Below are 21170 nucleotides of genomic sequence, written 5' to 3'. Positions count from 1 at the left end.
GATCTGTCATGTCAGAAAGAAAAAGAGCTCCTTCAAACCCCTATGTGTTCCTCACCAGGCAGCTGGACGTTTGCTCCCAAGTGACTCTCACCCCGGGCCCGTGGCCAGCGGGGACGTGCAGCCGGACGCTGGGCCCCCCCGAGCAGAGCCACAGAAACGCTGCAGATAACTCCTTTCTCTGTCTCTCGCAGGGCTGCTGTCCCCGCTCACCCGCAGAGGCTCAGCCGCGGAGGCCATAACCCGGACGGAGGCGCAGGATGGGAGGCGCCGCTGGATTTGTCCGCACATCCCTAGCTGTTGTCACCTTTCTGGGTAAGAGCAGCCCCTCGCCTCTCCGGCCGGAGGTTTCCGTGGGAGAGGCTGTCGGAGGTGCCAAGTGGGACGTGGCCCAGGGCACGCGATGTGCGTGTTGCATTGCTCGCCCGGCACGCACCCCTCCGTGCTCTGCACAGGGCTTTTGTGGCTGCAGCTGTGCTGAAGCCCTATTCTCCCGGGTGGTTTATGCAACCAGGGGATGTGTCTGTGCTACGTCCAACCTCTCTTTGTACCACTCAAGAAAGAGGACAGGAACAGTCGACACACAAGTCTCGCCATTTATAAATTCAAATTCAGGTGAACTGCAGGAGTTGCAGATCCTCAGGCAAAGCCTTGGCAGGACCAGCGCCCCTCTGCAGCCCGTGCTGCCCAGGCTTGTCCTGGCCTCGGCACAAGGAGGAATTCCCTCCTGCCAGCAGGACTCGCTCATGGCAAAGCCACTTCGCCTCCCGGTTTTTCTAGGGATGCCTTTTTGGCCAGACTCTGACTGCAAAGATTCCCCCATTCATCGGGGACCATTTCTGGATCTCAGGGAGTCTCAGGCTGCACTCTGAAGGTCCCTTTACATCAGGGAGACATTTCATTTCAACCAACTGAGAATTAGGTAATGTCTTCAAGCCAATTCATCATCCCAGGCAGAGACTGCTCGCCTGTCCTTATAAATATCTAATTACCTTTTAATGTTCTCTGGATCCCCGAGGAGGCAGAGGGAGGGGTGGCTGCCCTAGATTGGGAGGCAATTAGCCTGTTTGGAAATTGGTCTGACCCAAATCTGGTAGAGGCAGCAAGATGGAGTTGGGCTCTCCCATTAACCAGCTGAGTTTGTGCGACTCGCTCCCCGTCCAAGCTGAGCCCACAAAAAATTACTCACTGTAAAGCCTGTGAGGGTTATTTTCTCTTGACCTTTGGCTGATGATGGAATGGATCTCAGGAGCCAGCTGGAACAGAGAGAAATCCTCACTGGGAACATGAGCGAGGGACCAGGGACAAAAAAATGCCAGCTATAGATGAGGCTCAAGGAAACATTCCAGAGTGGGTGAAGACCCAAAGCCTCCAGGTCTGGGCTGTCAGCTCCAGCCCTGGGAAGCTGGGTGGGCAATGTCAGCCCTCCCTCGGCCGTATCACCAAAAGGATGACTTCCCAGCGATATGTAAAGGTTTAAAGCTTATGAAGTGCACAGAGAAGGCTCTCTAATGAACAAGGCTGTCGGGAAAGTCTAAAAATCTCTCTGGCCTTTCTTCATTCAGTGAAAGCCGTGAAAAATCTTGAAGTCTAAGGCTAGCCAAAGCGCTGTCCCTTTGTTCCTCAGAAAGCTTCTCGTTAAAAATAACCCTCTGCTCCTCAGAGAGCTGCTCTTTAAAAATAACCGCTTTGATTTTGTGCACATGTGTTCAGTTTTCCTATAAAACCAATTAATTGCCCATTTCCCTCATGTGCCAAGGCTTCAGGCTGTGGTCAGTGCTCCGGAGCTATGGCTACACTGCCTGTGCTCAATAAAAGGATTGCTGCTGATGTCCTCATAAACTGGAATACACCTTGGAAAACGTTCAACTCAGGCATTTATAATTTCCTGGTCTCCAAAGCTAGTGCGGAGCTCAGCACAAAGGGAAAGCATTCAGCCTCCTGGACACCTGGGCTTTCCAGGCCTGACTTCTAACATTTTCCAAATACTACTAATAATACAAAGCGCCACTGCACGACTGCCACTGGCAGTCACCTCCCTGCTCACTGCAGTGGCAAAGCAGATAAGGTTTGAGTTTTGTCTATTCCAGCAATATCTGGTATAAAGTTTGGGATTTTTTTATACTCACAGAGACTGCTATGTCCTTGGTGGTGTGTTTCATGATACGGTATTTCACTCTCCCAAACAATAGCACAAGTCACTCTTGGAGCGCTGTCTGAACTGTCCAAGCATTTCTGCAGCTGTTTTTCCAAATCTTAATTTTCAGATGTTCCATTATCACCTAATTCCTATTTATTTTGGTGTCAATATTTATTTTTTCTAATAATGAATGTTGTTCTAGCCAGATGTAGCAGCATATTTAGCATAATTTCTGCTCACCTAGCTGGATTTTAACACAGAAAGTAGGGCTGCATAAGGCATGCCCAATTCTGAGCCCATCACTCTGCTTCTTGCAAATTTGGCTTGCAGGCTTGAAGACCTTTATTTTGTGTTTGCCTTTTCCTTGCTACCCAAATGGTAAGAGCCCGAGGAAGCTACCTGTCTTGGTGATATTAAAAATGAGAGTTCTGAGGTGACAGAAGTAGTCCAGATGATCAGTCTCAGAGGTACTGAGATTTACCACCCTGCTTTGCTCTCAGTTCTTAGTTCTAACCCTATCCTGAACTTGTAACTGTTTAATTATTACTTTAATCTAACAACTGTTTTGCTTAATGAGTGAGGTCCAGGCATTTCACCCCCAACACCAACCAGACACCCTGGAACTGTAGATAAAAACTCGTCCGAACTTCTGGCATTGATCACGCTTGAGAAAATCAATGCCTGACGGTTGTAGTCCATAACCTTGGCAGAGAAAAGGGGACAGCAGCAGATAGCAACGGGGTGCAGGCTCTGGGTGGAATCGGAAGGGATAATTAGAGTAATTTGGCTTGACTGGGAAGGAGCATCCTATGAGAAAAGGCATGCATGTGCGTGTTAATAATATATTTTATTTGTTAAATAAATAGAAATTATTTACCATATGCTACCTATTAATCTCAAAATGTAAAGCTGTTAAAACTTAATCCATTCACTACCATCTATCAGAACACAATTAATACACTACTTTCTTATTAATTCTCCATTAACTCATGATTATTTTACCTGCTGGTCAGCAGAGTTATTTCCAGCTGAGACTTGCTCGGCACAGCCGCTGGTGACCCAACTGAGAGAAGATTTCCAGCTTACGCAAGCTTCTCCCTTTGTGAATATAACTATTCTAGAAGGAAAATGGCACCTACGCCGACTTGAAGGGAATACAACCCTCAAAAAGCTGCTTTTCTCTTATTCCACAGTATTAGACACAGGCTACAGTCCCTCTCCCCCGTTTGACACCAGGGACCATCAGGGTCCTGCCTGCATGTGGCTCCTTTGGAGCAGCACGTCCCCGCTGCCGGGGCCGAGGGCCCGGGTAATTGGCTGATGCTTGGACACAAGGAGCAGCCGACAGCTGCTCTGAACCCACTGAGCCAATTAGTGGAGCCCCTCTCCCGTCTCACCCTCATCTCCGCATGCAAGAGCAGCCGGAACATGAGACGAACCCCAGGAGCTACAGGTACAGGGCTGCTTCCCCCGAGCCCGGGAGAGCTGAGCTGGCCATTCCCTGCTGGAAGTTACTCTTGCATAAAACATCACACTTACTGGAGTCACTTAATTTAACTAGTGACCATGCTGTGTACTGTAGGGAAGGAAACAGATTGCTGGTTGGCGTGGCAGTTTTAAGACAGTTATTAATTCAATTACAAAGCACAGAAGGATCCTGGGGGTAGCTGAGCATCTCTGAGCTTATCACTGCAGAGGCAGAGGGGGACTGTGCTGGGAGCACACTGCCTTGAGGCTGGCTCCATCCCTGCTAAGGGACAGGCGTTTCTCAGGGTGCCAGGGAGAGAACAGACTCGTTGGCGATCGTTATCCCACTAGCCACTTCTGCAGTTAAGAGATTTCCTGGCAGCTTCTGCTTTGTTCTTACTTATTTGCACTGCCATTTCCATAAAGCCTGTGTGGAAGGGGGTCTGCTAGGATGTGCCGTTTACCTGAGACACGGAGTCACTCACTGTGGACAGCTGGCACCTTCCAGTGAAACATCATCACCACACCAAAGGGTGGCCCAGGCACAAGCGTAGGAGAAGGCAGGCAGGTTCTTATGTTCCTCTTGTGCTTATACCTGAGCCATACACGACAGCAAGATCAGAATCAAACCCGTGTCTGAACACTACAGAGGAAGCTTCAAGCTCATCTTGTTAGTTCAAAAGTAGAACTGATAACCCGCAGCACTGGTTTGCACACCAGCAAGCAGCAGGTTCGAGTCGTCAAGAGCTGATGATGTTGCAGACGCAGGGATGGAGGGGATCTGCCAGGCATGTGCAGGGAGGCAGTGGCAGAGCTGAGAACTTAGCGTGAAGGTCCAGGTTCTCATCTCTCCTCCCTTGTCCTGGAGAGGAACCAGCCAAGACAGAGGAGGAACCAGCACATCCTCACAGCCAGGGACAAGGAGGGCATCCCGGGGTTCCCAGCTCCAGTCTTGTCTGTGCACGGCTTTCCAAGAGGTGTGTCTCAGCACTCCTTCATCTGCACGTCTTTAAGCATGTCTGGTCCCTCTGGCATGGCTAAGATGGTGTGAGATGCTCAGTGGGTAACGCACGCTATCTGCCCAAAGCCATGGCTGGGGCTGGGCTGCGGTGACAGATGGGTTGTGATTTTCACGTTGCTCCTTCTTTTGTTCTAGATGCAGTTCTGACGCTGCCAGGGACACCCTACAAAACTAAAAATGAGAAATTTTAGAAAAAGCTAAATTGAGCTGAGCAGGTTTTCCCTCTCTTGCAGTTTGGTGCCAAGCACAGAGTAGCACAAGGAACTACGGGCCAGTGTTTGAAGAGCAGCCTGTCCACACCCTCTTCCCTGAAGGCTCAGCAGAAGAGAAAGTCACGCTGGCTTGCCGAGCAAGAGCCAGCCCTCCTGCGACCTACAGGTGAGCTCGCCTGCTCTCTTCTCTGTACCAGGACTGGGACACAACCATCAAGAATTTTGCTTTCGTTCTCCACTTTTATATAAAGAAAATCACTAACATGAGAATCAGCCTCCTTGTCTACACGTGATGTACAATCCCACCCAGGTCACAGACCAGACATAAATCTAACTCAAATCCCAACACACCAAAGCGAGAAAAACACCAAGCACAGCCTCCTACAAGGCACCACACAAGCACGCAGTCGCAATGAGTATTTACCCCTCTCATTTCTTTACACTTGCTCTTGGCAGGTGGAAGATGAATGGCACAGAGATAAAGACGGAGCCAGATTCCCGTTACAGGCTGGTTGCAGGCGACCTAGTGATAAGCAACCCAGTGAAAGCCAAGGACGCTGGCTCCTACCAATGCGTGGCATCTAATTCCAGGGGCACGGTCGTCAGCAGGGAAGCCTCCCTCCGCTTTGGCTGTAAGTTTGTCTCCACAAGGTAAATGAAATGCAGCCACAGTTATGCGGGGGGTAAACTGAGCCCCCCTGCTCGCATTAATAAAGGTTGGAGAGAAGCTCTCTGGTGCATGGTACCCAACACCATCACTTGGAGAAATCCCCTGGCACTTTCCATTAACATGGAGGTGCAGCAGAAATTTGATGCACTACAGAGAAAGCCAGTAATATTTTTGGATCTCCCTCCGGACAACCAGAGACAACCAGCCTGTGGAGGGGGAGATAAAATACAGTAATACCTCCAGCTGTTTTCTTCATCCATGGACAGGTTTCACTTTGTATGTTTAGTTTTGCAGGAATTCTCTGCAGAAGAGCGAGACCCCGTGAAGATTACAGAAGGCTGGGGAGTGATGTTCGCCTGCAGCCCTCCTCCCCATTACCCAGGTAAGGGTTTGCATTTCAGCATTGTTACTAGCAGGGAGTAGCAGCACTGCTGGTGCCAGGTGGAGAGATGCAACAGAGCAAGGGATTCCCAGACATGTGAATCACTCCTTGCTTTTCTTTGGGAATTTTAGGGAAGCAAATTTGTTTTTAATTCAGGCTCTGTAAAGCAACAAAACAGAGACAGGACTCGGCATGTGGAGAAAACAAGTACCATCCAAGGACCAATTTCAGCTTAGGCTGGCCTAGAAGACAGCCTGCTTGGTTTAGTCCCACCTGAGAGGACACAGGCAACTTTTGCAGTTTGTTCCTTTTTCTTTTCCCCACAGGCTTATCCTATCGATGGCTCCTGAATGAGTTTCCCAATTTCATCCCAGCCGATGGAAGGCGTTTCGTTTCTCAGACCACAGGAAACCTTTACATTGCCAAGACAGAGGCTTCCGACCTGGGGAACTATTCATGCTTTGCCACCAGCCACATCGACTTCATCACCAAGAGTGTTTTCAGCAAGTTCTCCCGGCTCAGCCTTGCTGCAGAGGGTCAGTGCTCTTGATTATCATAAGGGGACTGGGCAAAATGCAAAATTAACAAGCCACTGCAAAGCACTTGGGCTCCACAGGACTCCAGCAGTGCACAAATCACCCACCAGCCTCTCAGGGGAGCTTAAGAGCTTACAAAAATATTAATTGGCTGGAACCTGGGGGAAGCAGCCCTCTCTCCAGGCTTTGCTGCTTGTGCACCTACAAACCCCATCCATGGGGTTTCTCTGTATGTTTGTAACAGAGAAATGGCACAAGGTGCAGCCTGTGCAGGCTCACATATCCCCGAAACTACTCTCCTCTGCTTTTGGTGACCTTGCAGAGGTGCAGCTGAAGATACTTCTTGGGCAGGGCGAAGGGAGTTAAGCAGGTAGGAAATTCAGGAGAAACAGTCCTGAGATGATGTACAGAGGTTTTTAGAGACTTTAGTCTAAAGACCTGTTTTGAGAGGAAAATGAAACTTAGCCTCTGCCACCTGCAAATTATCCCAAACACATGAAGGTTTTGCAAAGTAGTGTAACCTTGTGGGTACCTCTGCCCTTTAAGACCTCACGTGTGCCATTTTAAAGTCATCCAGAACTCCTCAACAGTGCTTTCCTTTTAACAGATGCCAGGCAGTATGCACCCAGCATAAAAGCCAGGTTTCCTGCAGACACCTACGCTCTGGCTGGGCAGATGGTGACTTTGGAGTGTTTTGCCTTTGGAAAGTGAGTGCAGCACCTGTGTCGCTCAGGCTCAGGACGGGGAGGGCATCGCAGAACCTGCAACTTTCACAACCCCTCTCTTCAACTGTAGACCAGAGATGGAGGGGGAATAGGAGGAGGGAGGAATTGGCTAAAGCCATCTGTCCTGCTGGCCAAGGCCCAGCTGGGATGGGACCTGGGTGGCTAACGGGGGACTGAGTTACACTACGCTGTAATGCAGCATGGGGTACCTGAGAGCTGGCCTTCACCAGATTTACTTTTACATAGCCCTGTTCCTCGAATAAAGTGGAGGAAGCTGGACAGCTCGCAGACCTCCAAGTGGATCGGCAGCGAGCCCCTCTTGCAGATCCAGGATGTTGGCTTTGAGGATGAAGGCACTTATGAGTGTGAGGCTGAAAACATCAAAGGGAGAGACACCTACCAGGGCCGCATCATCATTCAAGGTAACACATTTAAACACATGCCTTGCCAGAGCACGGCAAGATGCCCCAGGCAACAGATTGAGCCTTTGGGAGCGAAACCACCACCTCTGATCCTGCCTCGTATCAGCCCCAATTAAACCTATTGCAAAACCCTAACAAAGACCTGCAGAGGTCACTGATATCTTTCCTCATTGGATACATTTAGGCTATGGCAAGTAGGGAGAGAACTCCTAATTTGCTCTAAAATAATTCTAGCAAAAATGAGGTAACCAGGGAAAGAAGCATAGTGGTAAAAATCAAACTTGGCTCTCAACCAAGGTCCTCTCCAAGCCTGGGGTACTTCCACAAGGGTTAGTGCTCGCAGCTATTAATCAGATCTGGTTCTGAACCATTAACCTGGTTCTCTTAGTCTGAATCCAGTCTTTCCTGAAGTTCAGGAAAGACTGCATTTACTCTTAAGAAGAGAAACCATAATGTTCTTCCTCAGATCTGGATTCTGCCAGAATTTTGTGCAGTCCACATGCACAGCTGCAGCCAGACCCATAGAGGACTCAGCCTTGCATCACTGCACAAAAGGCGAAGGCTGTTACTATGGTGAAACACGCTGTGATAAATAAATCTGCCAGCAGAGATGACACAATGAGCATCCTTCTGCCTGCCTGGCACAACAAACCTCTCATCTGATCTTCTTGGCTCTGCCACCTCTCTTGCTCCTTTGCAGCTCAGCCGGAGTGGCTGAAGGTGATCACAGACACGGAAGCCGACATCGGGTCCGACCTGCGCTGGAGCTGCGCGGCTGCTGGCAAACCCAGGCCCGCAGTCCGATGGCTTCGGGACGGGCAGCCGCTGACCTCCCAGGTACCGCCGTGCAGGTCTGACAGCGAGAGCGGCTCAGCCAGTGCACACCAGAACTTGTAGTACTGAACCTGCTACTCCAGACTTAGACCCTCTCCTGCCTCGCTGCAAATGCATCTCAACCCCGTTTTATCACCCCACATCCCTATTCCATGTGCCCCCATGAGGCTGCAAAGCAATGCCACAGTCCTTACCGACAGCAAGTTCCTTCTCCCGTTACTGCCATCCCAGCCATTGCTTCATGCAACTACAGGAACGCATAGCCAGTTATCGGGGCAGATAAATAGTACCTTCTACCTGTCTTTGTATGACCTGCACGTTGCTGCTCAGGCACTCAGAAGTCTCAGCAAACAGAGCACAGCGATGTGGGGTAGTGACTGGACACACAGAAAAAATGGCCTGCGTTTTCTCCCATGGAAAACCAGGCTGGCTTCAAACTGGCATAAGAGTCTATAATGAAACTCAACCCTGAACACACACGGCTTGAGTTCCATTTTTGTTTTTCTCATCTAATGGGTTCATCCTCTTGTTTGCACAGAACCGCATCGAAGTGAGCGGTGGAGAGCTGAGATTTTCCAAGCTAGTCCTGGAGGACTCTGGCATGTATCAGTGTGTGGCTGAGAACAAGCATGGCACAGTATATGCAAGTGCTGAATTAACAGTGCAAGGTAATTTCTCATTTCCCAGTGCTCTGGGTTTCAATGGGACACTGAAGCATTTTAGATCTCTTCCTAATATCCTGTGCTTGCGATCTCAGAGTAAGATAAGAGCAGACAAAACCTGGTTCACTCACCATTGAAATATAGTTGCTGCTTCAACAAGACACTCCACAACCCCTTAAAATTTAAATCTTGTGTAAATTCAGTAATGCTGAAAGAGATCAAGGACATCTGTTTAGCTACAGAAAGCGTACAGGACAGACAGCAGCAGCACTACAAGCTCTCTTCCACTACAGAGCCTTCCTCTTTTTTGGAGGAAAGAGGTCAAAGGAAAGAGTTCAGTATCCATTCAGCCTGCTTTGACAGATGGTGACTGGAACTGGACTGATGCCAAACTTGTTCCACATTAGTCTAAAAGCTTATCTCCTCGTGGTCAGTAGATGCCAGAGATAAATTAAAGGCCCTAAGCATCAACCGTTCAACATTAACACACTGCAATGCGTGAGGGCAACAGATAAAACCCAATTCTATCTCTGCAATTCCAGGAGGAGTTTTAGGCAAGCTGGATGTCTGCATTGGTGACTTTGGTCAGGATATTGAAGAGAATATCCTCTACATTTTCAAAAGCAGCTGTTCTTGTGTCTCTCAAAGACCTTGCACTTGTTAGGGCCATATCACCATCGCTAAGTACGACCCATGTCACATAACACCTGCCTCGGCAGGCGTTAGAAACCACCCAGCAGCAGAGGAATCACTCCATCTTGCTCACCAGATATTGCCATGCTTCTGTTACCAAGTCATCTAGCAACAAATCAATACCTAGTTACGTGGCAGTTGAAATGCTCACATAGCAGGGTTTTCTAATCATTCCTTAATCCTCTTTTTTCCCCCTGTAGCCTTAGCACCAGATTTTAGACTAAACCCAGTGAAGCGACTGATACCTGCAGCCCGAAGTGGGAAGGTCATCATCCCATGCCAACCAAGAGCAGCACCAAAAGCCACTGTGCTCTGGACCAAAGGGACTGAACTTCTGATCAACAGTAGCAGGTAGCAGCACAGAGTCAGCTTCTACCTAGAAACCATAGCTAAAATCACATTTTTTCTTGCCAGAAAACTGGAGTTGATGACCCAAGTATGCTGCTACATCCCTGAACATAAGCACTTTGTTATTCCTCTAGTTTCTTCTTTAGAAAACTCCTATTTTGCAGTCCTGTCTTTATCACCAATTTCGCTAAAATCAGCAAGTGCTGGAAATTGTCAGGTGTACAGAGTGAACAGACATTTTAACCTTCCTCTTGTATGGTTCTTCTTCCTTTCCAGGGTGACTATTACCACAGATGGCACCCTGATCCTCCAGAACATCAGCAAATCTGATGAGGGAAAGTATACCTGCTTTGCTGAGAATTTCATGGGCAAAGCCAACAGCACTGGAATCCTCTCTGTTCGAGGTAGAGATGCTTGCCCTGATTTGGGGTCAATCGAGCAAGAAACGTCTAAGAATGCCATGATGTGATATTTCTCCTCTCTTTCTACTCCCAAAAAGCAATGCGGTACTCAGGGAATCAGAGACATTTCAGCCTGTGGAGCAGCTAACCTTCTGCCTGACCCACCAAATCATACCTACCAACAACTGGTCCTTGAGAAAAGCATTTCCATTTTCTAACCAGTGTGATCCCTCATCTTCCTCCTGTAAAACTGCAGCTGTTAGAGAGGGATGACAAGTTGGAAAGTGTTAGTTGGTCTGGATGCTCTGCAGCATTAATATACATCTGGTACACGGACATTTGCAGCTAACAGCCCTCCCTGCTCTTTCTCTGCAGATGCCACCAAGATCACATTGGCACCATCTAGTGCTGATATCAATGTAGGTGAAAACCTTACTCTACAATGTCACGCGTCCCACGATCCAACTATGGACCTAACCTTCACCTGGTCACTAGATGATTTCCCCATTGACTTTGACAAGTCTGAGGGGCACTACCGGCGAGCCAGTGTGGTGAGTAGAAAGGGCAATTATGTACCATCAAAAAGGACAGAAAACTACTAACAGCCTCTCTGTTTGCACGTTGAATGCTGGATTGCGGTCAGGCGTGTCCAAATGCTCTCCGCACTGTCTTTTCTCTTCCCCACACAGAAGGAAGCTATTGGGGACCTCAGCATCTTCAACGCCCAGCTGAAGCATTCGGGGCGGTACACGTGTACGGCCCAGACAGTTGTGGACAGTGCTTCCGAGTCAGCCACGCTGACTGTCAGAGGTAATTTCTCTGTTGTAAGGTCCCCTGCTCCTTACTAGCCTGAAGTAATGGCATGGTCCTTGCAAGGGATCAGCTCGCTCTTCCCTTGCGACCACCTCACCATCTAACATTTGAAGTAGATGGGGTAGGCTTACGAGCTTTTCTGGAGGCCAAAACTGGAGGTGAGGCTTCCTAGCCTCCAGAAAAGAAAGGCCTGATTTTAATTTATGACTTGCACAATATAAAGAGCAATAAGCCTCCAAATCTTTCATCTTAGTAACACGTTTGCCTGTCTCCCGTCATCCTAGGACCCCCAGGCCCCCCTGGGGGCGTGGTGGTGAGAGACATCAGTGACACCACCGTCCAGCTGAGCTGGAGCCGCGGCTTTGATAACCACAGCCCTATTGCCAGGTACATCATCGAGGCGCGGACCCTCCTCTCCAGCAAATGGAAGCAAATGCGTACCAGTAAGTGTCTTGATGGCAGCAGTGGTCGCGTGGCCCGCGCTGGCTGCAGGGCACCAGCTCGCTGACAAGTTTTTGCTCTGTGCTCGTACACTGGCTGCCACTCGCTCTATTTGTTCTCCTCTCATGTTATTGGATTATATAGATCCTGTAAATATTGAAGGCAACGCAGAGACAGCCCAGGTCCTGAACCTCATTCCTTGGATGGATTATGAGTTTCGGGTCTTAGCGAGTAACATTCTTGGAGTTGGGGAGCCAAGTTTACCCTCCAGCAAAATCCGTACCAAAGAAGCAGGTACGTGCAGATATGCTCAGAGGTAGAAAGGGGAATCAGAGGTACCTGTCCCTCCATGCTGGAGGGGGAAGGCTGACTTGCAGCATGCCTTGGTCCCAAACAATTAGTTATCTCCTTGAGTGCTCCTAGAGGTGATGCCATCACAAAATTTTCTGCCTTTTTGCCCATTTACATGTCAAAGACAAAGCAGTACTAGAGCTGGCAGCTAACTTCACCAGCATTAGATACAATTTATTAAACCACTATAAATCCTAGCTTCAAATCCTGTACCTTCTGGGCAGTAATGCTTAGAAAGGGGGAAGAGCCCTATTCTATCACAGAGCACAACTCTGCAAAGACAAGGTAAATTTCACAGCAAATGGCTGTGAATGTTCATTCTATCTTGCTGCTTGAACGTGCAAGCAGAAGCGATGTAAAAACAGCAGGAGAACTGCTCTCAACATACCAAATGCATATTAACTCCTTTCTAATAAAGGCTCTCCTCCATATCCCTGCTTTTGAGCTTGATTCTTGTCCCCTCGGAGACATGCTGCCTCTAAATAAGCTCGTCAGGCACTAGCCAGTATTCTAGACCTGATTTTCACAAACGTCTGAAATACAGCTGAAAATATAGACAAGCACTTTCATACGAGCTGTCAAAGCCTGGCTACTCCCAGACTGCGCGGTGTCTGCTCATCTTCATCCCTATTGTTTCCTTAACCCAACCTGTGCTGTCTGCTTTTGTTTGGGGACCCGACAGCACCTACTGTGGCACCATCTGGGCTCAGCGGAGGCGGAGGGGCTCCCAACGAGCTGATCATCAACTGGACAGTAAGTCAGCAGCACGGCACCAGCTGTGGATGCTGGGAGAGGGCCAGGGGGAGGAGCACGTGCCATTTCTTTGGGGAAATGAGTGCTGCAATTACAATTTTGGTATGTGGTTGAGCTAAACACTGTGCTTAGTCCAAAGTCTTGCTCATCTGAACTGACCAAGGGTCCTCTCTTTTTCTGCCCCCCTCACAGCCAACGCTGCGGGACTATCAGAACGGAGATGGCTTTGGCTACATCTTGTCATTTCGCAAGAAAGGCACCCAGGGGTGGTTGACAGCAAGGGTGCCGCATGCAGAATCGCTGCACTACGTCTACCGCAACGAGAGCATCGGTCCCTACACCCCCTTCGAAGTGAAGATCAAAGCGTACAACAGGAAAGGAGAGGGACCGGAGAGCCTCACTGCCATCGTGTACTCTGCAGAAGAAGGTAAAGGGGGACTGCGGCGACCCTGAATTCACCATGCTTTGTCCAACCAAACACTGTGTCCTCAACCAGCTCCCTGCAGAGCTGTGTCTGTCTGGGAGCTCCACAACAGGAGAGGTTTCTTTTACTCAAAGAGCAGCTGACAGTGATTTCAGCAGAACATTTATCTTCTACTTCAAATACACAGATAGATGTTTCCCTAAGCCCAGCTGTGACTGTACACCCAGAGCTTCAGAGCAGACGCAGATCCTCACAGTACACAGCTGTGGCCTTGCTTGTCCTACTAAGTCCCTAAATCTCTTCCCCTTGCTTTGCTCCGCACACATAATACCAGCTGTCTGGCTGCACGGTAATGGTGCTGCAGGAGAGCCCTTCGTTTCAGCATGGTGATTATGCTGCCCAGAGCGAGGAAAAGGATTTTATTCCCTTTTGTTGTCTTTTTCAGAACCAAAAGTAGCTCCTTTCAGAGTTATGGCCAAGGCTGTTCTGTCCTCAGAAATGGATGTGTCCTGGGAGCCCGTTGAGCAGGGAGACATGACTGGAGTGCTTTTGGGCTATGAGGTACGAGCCTGCAATGGGGATGAGACACTGAAACCGAGATCCAAGAGCCCAGCAAAGAAAATTCCCCCAGGCTAAGTGAGGTGAAAGGAAAGAGCATTTTGTTTCCAAAGATGGAAGATAATTAATGGACAGCACGAGGCTCTAACGGGGACAGTACTACTGCTCACAAGAGAGATTATAAGACAGAAACATCATTTTGTTTCTGCTTGCCTTTCCACACAGGCTGTAACCTTATTCCTGGGCACATACTAAGCAAAACGTATAGAAACAAATACCAAAGGGTCTCCAGCACTGCCTGTGGATGGACTGAGTCTGGTATTTGCAGATGCCTCTATCCTTACTAAACCCATCATACCCTCTTCTATTCAGATCCGGTACTGGAAGGATGGTGATAAAGAGGAGGCAGCTGACAGAGTGAGAACAGCGGGGCTGGTCACATCGGCTCATGTAACAGGCCTAAACCCCAACACGAAATACCATGTGTCAGTCAGAGCTTACAACCGGGCTGGAACCGGCCCCCCCAGTCCCTCTACCAACGTCACGACAACAAAGCCACGTGAGTGAGCCCTGATCACCTCCGTTTTGCACGTTGTACTCCCTGGGGCTGCTGCTTCCTCCAGAAGATCCCCAGTGATCAGCTAACTGATTAGCTTTTTTTATCTTGGTGCTCTAACACCATTTTCAGTAGTCCATAAAACAGTTCCCTGAATTTCCTCAGATCAGTCTTGTGGTCTGTGCATCACTTATCTGAGAAGATCTGTGCTCAGAGTAATGTTTGCTGGGATACTTCCCTTTAAACCAACCATCGTGGTGCCATCAGCCCTATCGACTAGTTGTAGAGTCTCAGGAGACGGTTGTAACCAGCACAACCTTCTCATTGGTCCCCAACTGACTGAATCTCTGTCTTGTTTTGTATCTCTTAGCACCAAAGAGGCCACCTGGCAACATCTCCTGGACTTTTTCTGGGTCTACAGTCAGCATCAAGTGGGACCCAGTGGTGGCAAAGGCAGATGAGTCTGCAGTTATGGGGTACAAGGTACAGGCAGCATGTAGCTGGCCTTCTCTTCTAAGTGACCCTAAGGCAATCACAGTGAATATAAACTCAAACTTGCCTCTTCCAACAGATGCTTTACAGGCAGGATTCCCACTCTGCTCCCACACTATACCTGGCCAGCAAGAGCCGGATCGACATCCCCGTCCCTGAAGATTTCACTCACGCCTTTGTACAGATCAGGGTGACGGGCCCTGGGGGAGATGGAATCCCAGCAGAAGTTCACATCCTCCGAAACAGTGGTACGTGCGCTCCTCTGACTGCATGCACAAATGCTCATTTACAGGGTGCTTCACAGACCACTGGAAAACAAGCTGAGAGAGAGGAGTTAATTTGCAGGACTACTTGCCTGTCATTTGCTACCCCTGTTCTTTGATAAGTAAATGACTTAGTCATACCTCCTCCCCTACCTGGCCATAGCATGGCATAATAGCAATAAATGCCATTATGTCTTAAAATCCCGCTCTCCCTTCCAGGAAAATGGGGGAACATCCGACCCTGGTGTTTTAGGTTGAGTCTCTGGAATTGGCCTTTGGCTCTCTTGTGCCGTTCACTCAAAGGATCTTCTGACGTATTCCTCTCCAGCCCTCCATCAGCTAACCTCTCCCCAGACTCTGAGCAACCTTTCAGTCTAGTCTGAACCCAGCTTTATTTTATTTGCAGCTAAAGCTCTTGAGGCCCCACGCAAGCCCAATTTACACTCACTAAGAGTGAAATCCTGACTCTGTTTGCAGGGCCCCGACACCAACTCCAGCAGGTTCCCTTGATTCAGGGTGCAAGTACTCAGGGCCCACCTCCAAATTCTTGTTTCAGATCATGGGAGGATCATCAGAGATAAATGCAGTACAAGCACGCAGAACCCCAGAATTAACATTTTACCAACCCTCCCGACTCTTTCCACAAGGCATCAGGTTGTGTCTGTGCAACAAGATGGTTGCTCCTTCCTTGCTCCCTTTCTTTCAGGGACAAGTATGATGGTGGAAGACTCTGTGATGAGGCCAGTGCCACAGGCTGTCATTATCACAACTAACTCTCTAGTAATGGTGGCCCTGATCAGCTACCTGGAGCTCTGACGATGGCCAGCGCAGCAGAGGACTCTCGGACACGCTTCCTCCCAAGCCAGTGGGGAACTACTTAATACTTGGCTGCTGCAACTTCAAGTTTGTACCACAGCAGCGTTACAAAGAAAGGATTTGACAACATTGTTTTAAGGGAGGAAGGAACAGCTTTTTTTGTTTGTTTTGGAAGAATATAAGCTTTCATACAAGACATGGGTCTTTAACCAATTAAAAATTTTTTAAAGAGCTGAGTAAAATGAAGAAGAATTCTACATGAATTCTGACAGCCAACTGCCCCACACACTGTATCCAGTAGGTTTTCTGCCTTATGAAGCCATGTACTAAAATAACCAGACTGCTAAACTTGACTTTTTTTTTTTTTTAAATATGTACAGTGAATTTTGGGGGGGTAAGGGGAGGATGGGGACTGAGGATTTCACAGTGATCAGCATGTTCCATACCAATCCCAGTCACAGCCATCGCTAACTAATTATGGGACAGGATTCCACACCCCCCCCCAATGATTCTCAAAATCCTCCACCAAGTCCTAAAATAACCGACGCGATAAATTTTGTTTTTTTTTTTTTTTTTTTTTTTTAATATGTACAGTGAATTTGGGGGGGGTAAGGGGAGGATGGGGACTGAGGATTTCACAGTGATCAGCATGTTCCATACCAATCCCAGTCACAGCCATCGCTAACTAATTATGGGACAGGATTCCCCCCCCCCCCTAATATGAGCCAAACTCTGCAGCAACCAGCCCAAGGAGATAAAGCCACAAGAGAGATTGATCTCTGCCCCATCCTGAAGATGGGTGAACACAGAGTTTAGATTGTGAAAAGCTTTTTTATGACACTGGTGTTAACTTGCAACCCCAGCCTATTGTTTGTATCGACTGTTATGCTGTGAGGTGCAACGTTCAATGTTATCCGTATCCCACATGCTTTTGGGGTGTTTTTGTTATACTGTTTGCTTCTTTCCTTTTTGTTTGGGGAGGAGAAGGGGTAAGCAAAAAGGAGACACTTTTCTAGCATCCGCTAATTCGGAGAGGCAGTTCTGCCTAATAATGGAGATGTCAACATATCCAATTTCAGGAGAGAGAGGGTCTTAAAGAAGGAAGAAAAAGGAATATCACATAATTCAACCAAGAACTGGAGACTCAAGGAAGCCATCACTGGGGCAACAAGGAAAATCTGGACTCAGTCAGATTCATCACCCTACACAAACGGCTCCATCCAGCCAAAATACCAGTCTCAACTTGGGACTGCAAGTCCAATGATCTCCGGACACTGAGATCCAACCAATAAGTCAGTCTGGTTTTCAGGTCCAAGGCTCATACAGCTAATATAAGTGGGAAGGCTGATACCCCAAAGAATTACAGGGATGTTGAGGTGCACCATTAACTAAAATAGTTGGGAATAGATGTTGCATATTAAAATCTCTGTCTCCTGGTAAAGCAACTGACCAAAGTTAATGAGAAGCTGATTCACATTGCTTGCTGGTTAGATCCCAAGCGCGCTTTTCGGGACCTTTACCTGCCCGTACCTTCCTCCTTCCCAGCAGACAAGACTGCTGGCCTGAGCAATCTCAGTTCCAGAATTACCTGACAAAGGGCTACACTTGCAGGACTGTGCAACGGCAAGGCACTGATGTGCAGTTTCTACACTAGATGCATACTCCTTGCCCTCGCTAATCATTTTAAAACTACCGTGTCCTAGGCCTTAGTGAGCATTTGAGAGATTACATGCATAAATCCCTGGCCTCCCGGAGTTGTACTTATTGTATATATCCGTAGTATCCCCTCACAATTTTTTTAGCATCTGGCCTACCCTGGAAGCAAGAAGGTAAATGCACCAGCAGGTTCACACTGTGCGCTGCAAACAGCAAGGCTCCGGGCTGAGGAAGAAGGGCTCCTATGCGTTCAGCAAACAAGAGAAATGTTTTAAGAAACAGGCAAAGAAAAATAAACTTAATGAAAGAGTCTGAACATTTAGAGCACAGCTGCAGCAAAAAGAAAGGGTGTCTCACTGTTTCCATTACAAATAACACCTGGGATAAAGTGGAAAAAAGAAGACAACAGCTCCCACAGGTACATGGCAGACTGAGGCAGGCAGCAAAGGCAGGGAACCATCCCCCCCGGAGCCTGTCCCGAGCTTCCTCCGTGGCCCTCTGCAGCTCTCCATGAATTACCCCCTCGGTCCCTCTAGCAGGTTGAAACGCTTCTTTCTGAAGGACAACAGCTAAATATAAACTATATTTTTGTATTATTTATGTTCTTGAAGATTTTAAGATATTTTTATTGATGTTTGGAAGCTTTGTTTGGCAAATACTTTATGTTGTTAATTCAGTATTTTTGTTATCACCTCCATCTTGCTGGGCCTTCAACTTTTCTCCCACAAAAGACGGGATGAAAGGAAAATTAGGAATTCAGTGTTAGCTCAAAAGCAAAGCAAATTAGGGCTTGGGCAACATTTACCTGATTGATATGCAGAACTAGCGGTAGCCATAATGACAATATTTAGGAGGCATAAACTAACTGGACCTGTGGAGCTTCAGAGCACTGCTGGATGATGCCCACTGCAGCCCTGCAGAAGCATGGGCCCCATTCGGGAGAGGACCAAACAAAAGCAGCAAGGTTAAATGATGTGCCCAGAGCCTTCACCGAAGGGAGATGCAGATGCCGGAGGCACCCCAGGTCCAATCCTGCGGAGTAGCCAGCACTCTGCAGGGGGGCACCAGAATAGAAACCTCTCACACTGAAGAAGTCTGCTGCACTCCTCAGGAGGAACTGCTGAGCAGGAGAGAGCTGCTTCGGTGCACAGCTTAGCTGCAGTCACGAGGTTCATACCGGTTTCAGGCACAGACTCTGCATGAGGCCAGCTGCGTTCGCCCCATCGTGCATCACCAGTCCCATCCAGGGCAGCCGAAACACCGGCTCTCCCAAGGGGCTGCTATGCCTGCATGCCCACGGACACAGCTAATTCCCTTCAAGAGGTGCACGCTAGACACCTCCAGGGCAGAAGGATGTGCTTTGATGGACCGCATGTTGGATGAACTCTCACAAGTCAGCAAAGCAAAGCAAGGTACTCCTGTGAAATTCAAGGGCTGAGGTTCAGCATCAGTCTAGGTCTGACCACGCAGGCTATGCAATGCCTCTTCCAGAAACTTGGTCTCAACAGATGCTTCCAGATGTGTCTGGCAACACTAGTGGCTCTCTCTGTTTTACTGAACTTTACAATGTTGGAAAGCAAGACGCTTTATTGCATGGTTAAAACAGTATCTAAATGCTGCAATGACACTGGGTTTTAAATAGCAGCCACCTGCAACATTTCCCTGGGAAGGTTAATAAATTTTCCATACATTTCTTTGTTAAACTAGATCACAGGTACATTTTATATAAGAAGTGAAAAACTACATGAGTTGGATTTCAAATGTTCCAGTTCGCACTGCTCTGCATTGCAAATGGGCTGAATATATTCTAATTTGTAAAACTGATGGGACAGTATTTTCTAGAGCTTTCAAGTGACAAGTAGATCCCCTTGAAAGTTAAATGTCTTCAATTTGAATTCAAGCTATGCCTCTTTTTTGAAAAGGTAAATCATCACTACATACACTTTCATCAGTATGCATTTTAAATCAAAATATTGCTGAGCTTTTGCAACGCTTTAAGGATTAAACATAGAAGCAAAGAGGTATGACCTAGTGATAACCACAATGGCCTTATAACCACTTGCTCTAATCCCAGCTCTGACACAGACTCCATCTATGGCTCCAAGCAACTATTTCACCACTCGCTGCCTCAGTTTCCCTTCCTGAAAAGCGAGGCACAAGCAGGTCATTGCGTATTTGCAAGTTCTTTGCAGTTGGAAAGCATCTGTGTATTCACGCTGCTGTCAAAGGCGTGACTGCAGCTCACATAGGGTATCAGAGCTGCCTCAAACTACCCAGCTCAGGCACAAAGAGCAGCGTACCCGCAGCAGCACAGGCTTCAGCAAGGCTGATCAGCCACTGCCCGAGTCCTTGGTGGCAAACCTGTCCTTGTACCTGTGCTGTCTTTGCTACCTAGTCCTTACCTAACTCGGCCAGCCACAGCTCAGCTGACAACATTTCCTGAGCATTAGCATAAAGAAACTCTGAAAAACGCACATGGTAAACAGGCAGTGTCTCCCCCACAGATTTGTTTTGAAATTTTGGTGGAATTTGTTGATACTGCAAAGCTGCAGAGCAGAAAAGACAGTGGCACGCTATGAAACACTACAGGTAAGCAGAGGGAAACACCTCGGGTGAAGGACAGGGCACGCTGGGGAGGGAGGGGGACAGAAAAGATTTTTCCACTTGCAACACTGGTAGATGAGAAAGGCCAAGTTCAGGCCCAGACAGTTACAGGCTAAACCCCACTCCAGACAAGACAGCTCAGTTTTTGTACAGAGACACAAGCCACTCTAAGACAAAGACTGCCTTGTCTTAGGCAGTCCATTCTGCCATTTTATTTAACAGGGGGTTAAGAAAAGGACTTGCATGTGCAAATGCAGCATCTGTACCTAGTTAAACTTTATCCAGGCTATAAAAAAGCTACATATAAAGCCTAGCCAGAGCCACCAACAGGAGAAAAAGATGTGGAAGCAGCCTACTGTAAAGCCAGTTAGAGCTTCCTAAAATGCAGCACAGGGGTTAAAAGGAAAGGTGTTCAGAGCTAGGGGAGAAAACTTAGATTTCAATATCTTAACAGAGTTTACTGGCTTTACACTATTGCATTAAGTTGCAAATCAGTTTCCTGTCTCATTAAGAATCCCCTACATTTAATTGCTCTGAGCATTTGCTTTAGAGATTAACTGACAGGGATGAGTTAAGTGCCGTGGGTTTTGTTCTCAGCACTATAATGGCTCGCCGAGGAAAGTCATCTAACTTCACAGGGTCCATCTTACTTGTCAGTAGTAGAAACCAACCTGACAAGCGTGCTGTAAGGAGTATGCAACAGGGTGAAATGTTTTGAGACTCCCAAATGAGAGGAGCTTTACAGTCCTGATTTATTCATATTTAACATAAAATAATCTTGCTCTACAGAGGGATCTGGACAGGCTGAATCAATGGGCCGAGGCCAATTGTATGAGGCTCAACAAGGCCAAGTGCCGGGTCCTGCACTTTGGCCACAACAACCCCACGCAGCGCTACAGGCTTGGGGAAGAGGGGCTGGAAAGCTGCCTGGCG

The 21170-nt window shown here is 48.0% G+C and overlaps 2 protein-coding genes across 2 annotated transcripts in view; one reads left to right on the top strand and one right to left on the bottom strand.

Annotated features, from left to right (window-relative positions):
* The first annotated feature begins 257 nt into the window (after positions 1-257).
* On the top strand, positions 258-15977 carry CNTN2 (contactin 2 (axonal)). The gene is made up of 22 exons (XM_009327361.1): positions 258-312; positions 4859-5003; positions 5294-5469; positions 5794-5889; positions 6216-6425; positions 7033-7132; positions 7397-7572; positions 8273-8409; positions 8945-9074; positions 9962-10112; positions 10386-10513; positions 10886-11061; positions 11200-11320; positions 11608-11766; positions 11909-12058; positions 12798-12868; positions 13061-13295; positions 13738-13853; positions 14223-14409; positions 14777-14889; positions 14978-15146; positions 15868-15977. Exons 1-22 carry the CDS (start codon positions 258-260, stop codon positions 15975-15977), a joined length of 3111 nt encoding a protein of 1036 aa, XP_009325636.1.
* RBBP5 (retinoblastoma binding protein 5) overlaps positions 4750-21170 on the bottom strand; it is a 40224-nt gene continuing 23803 nt past the window's right edge. Inside the window, exon 12 of the transcript XR_663759.1 lies at positions 4750-4796. The gene's annotated coding sequence lies outside the window, so the exon portion shown is untranslated. The remainder of the gene's footprint in view (positions 4797-21170) is intronic.

The sequence above is a fragment of the Pygoscelis adeliae genome, unplaced genomic scaffold, assembly GCF_000699105.1.
Source record: "Pygoscelis adeliae isolate BGI_AS28 unplaced genomic scaffold, ASM69910v1 Scaffold197, whole genome shotgun sequence".
NCBI classification, from domain to species: Eukaryota; Metazoa; Chordata; class Aves; order Sphenisciformes; family Spheniscidae; genus Pygoscelis; species Pygoscelis adeliae.
The sequence above is the reverse complement of the archived record's forward strand: the minus strand, read 5'-3'. Positions and strand labels throughout refer to the sequence as shown.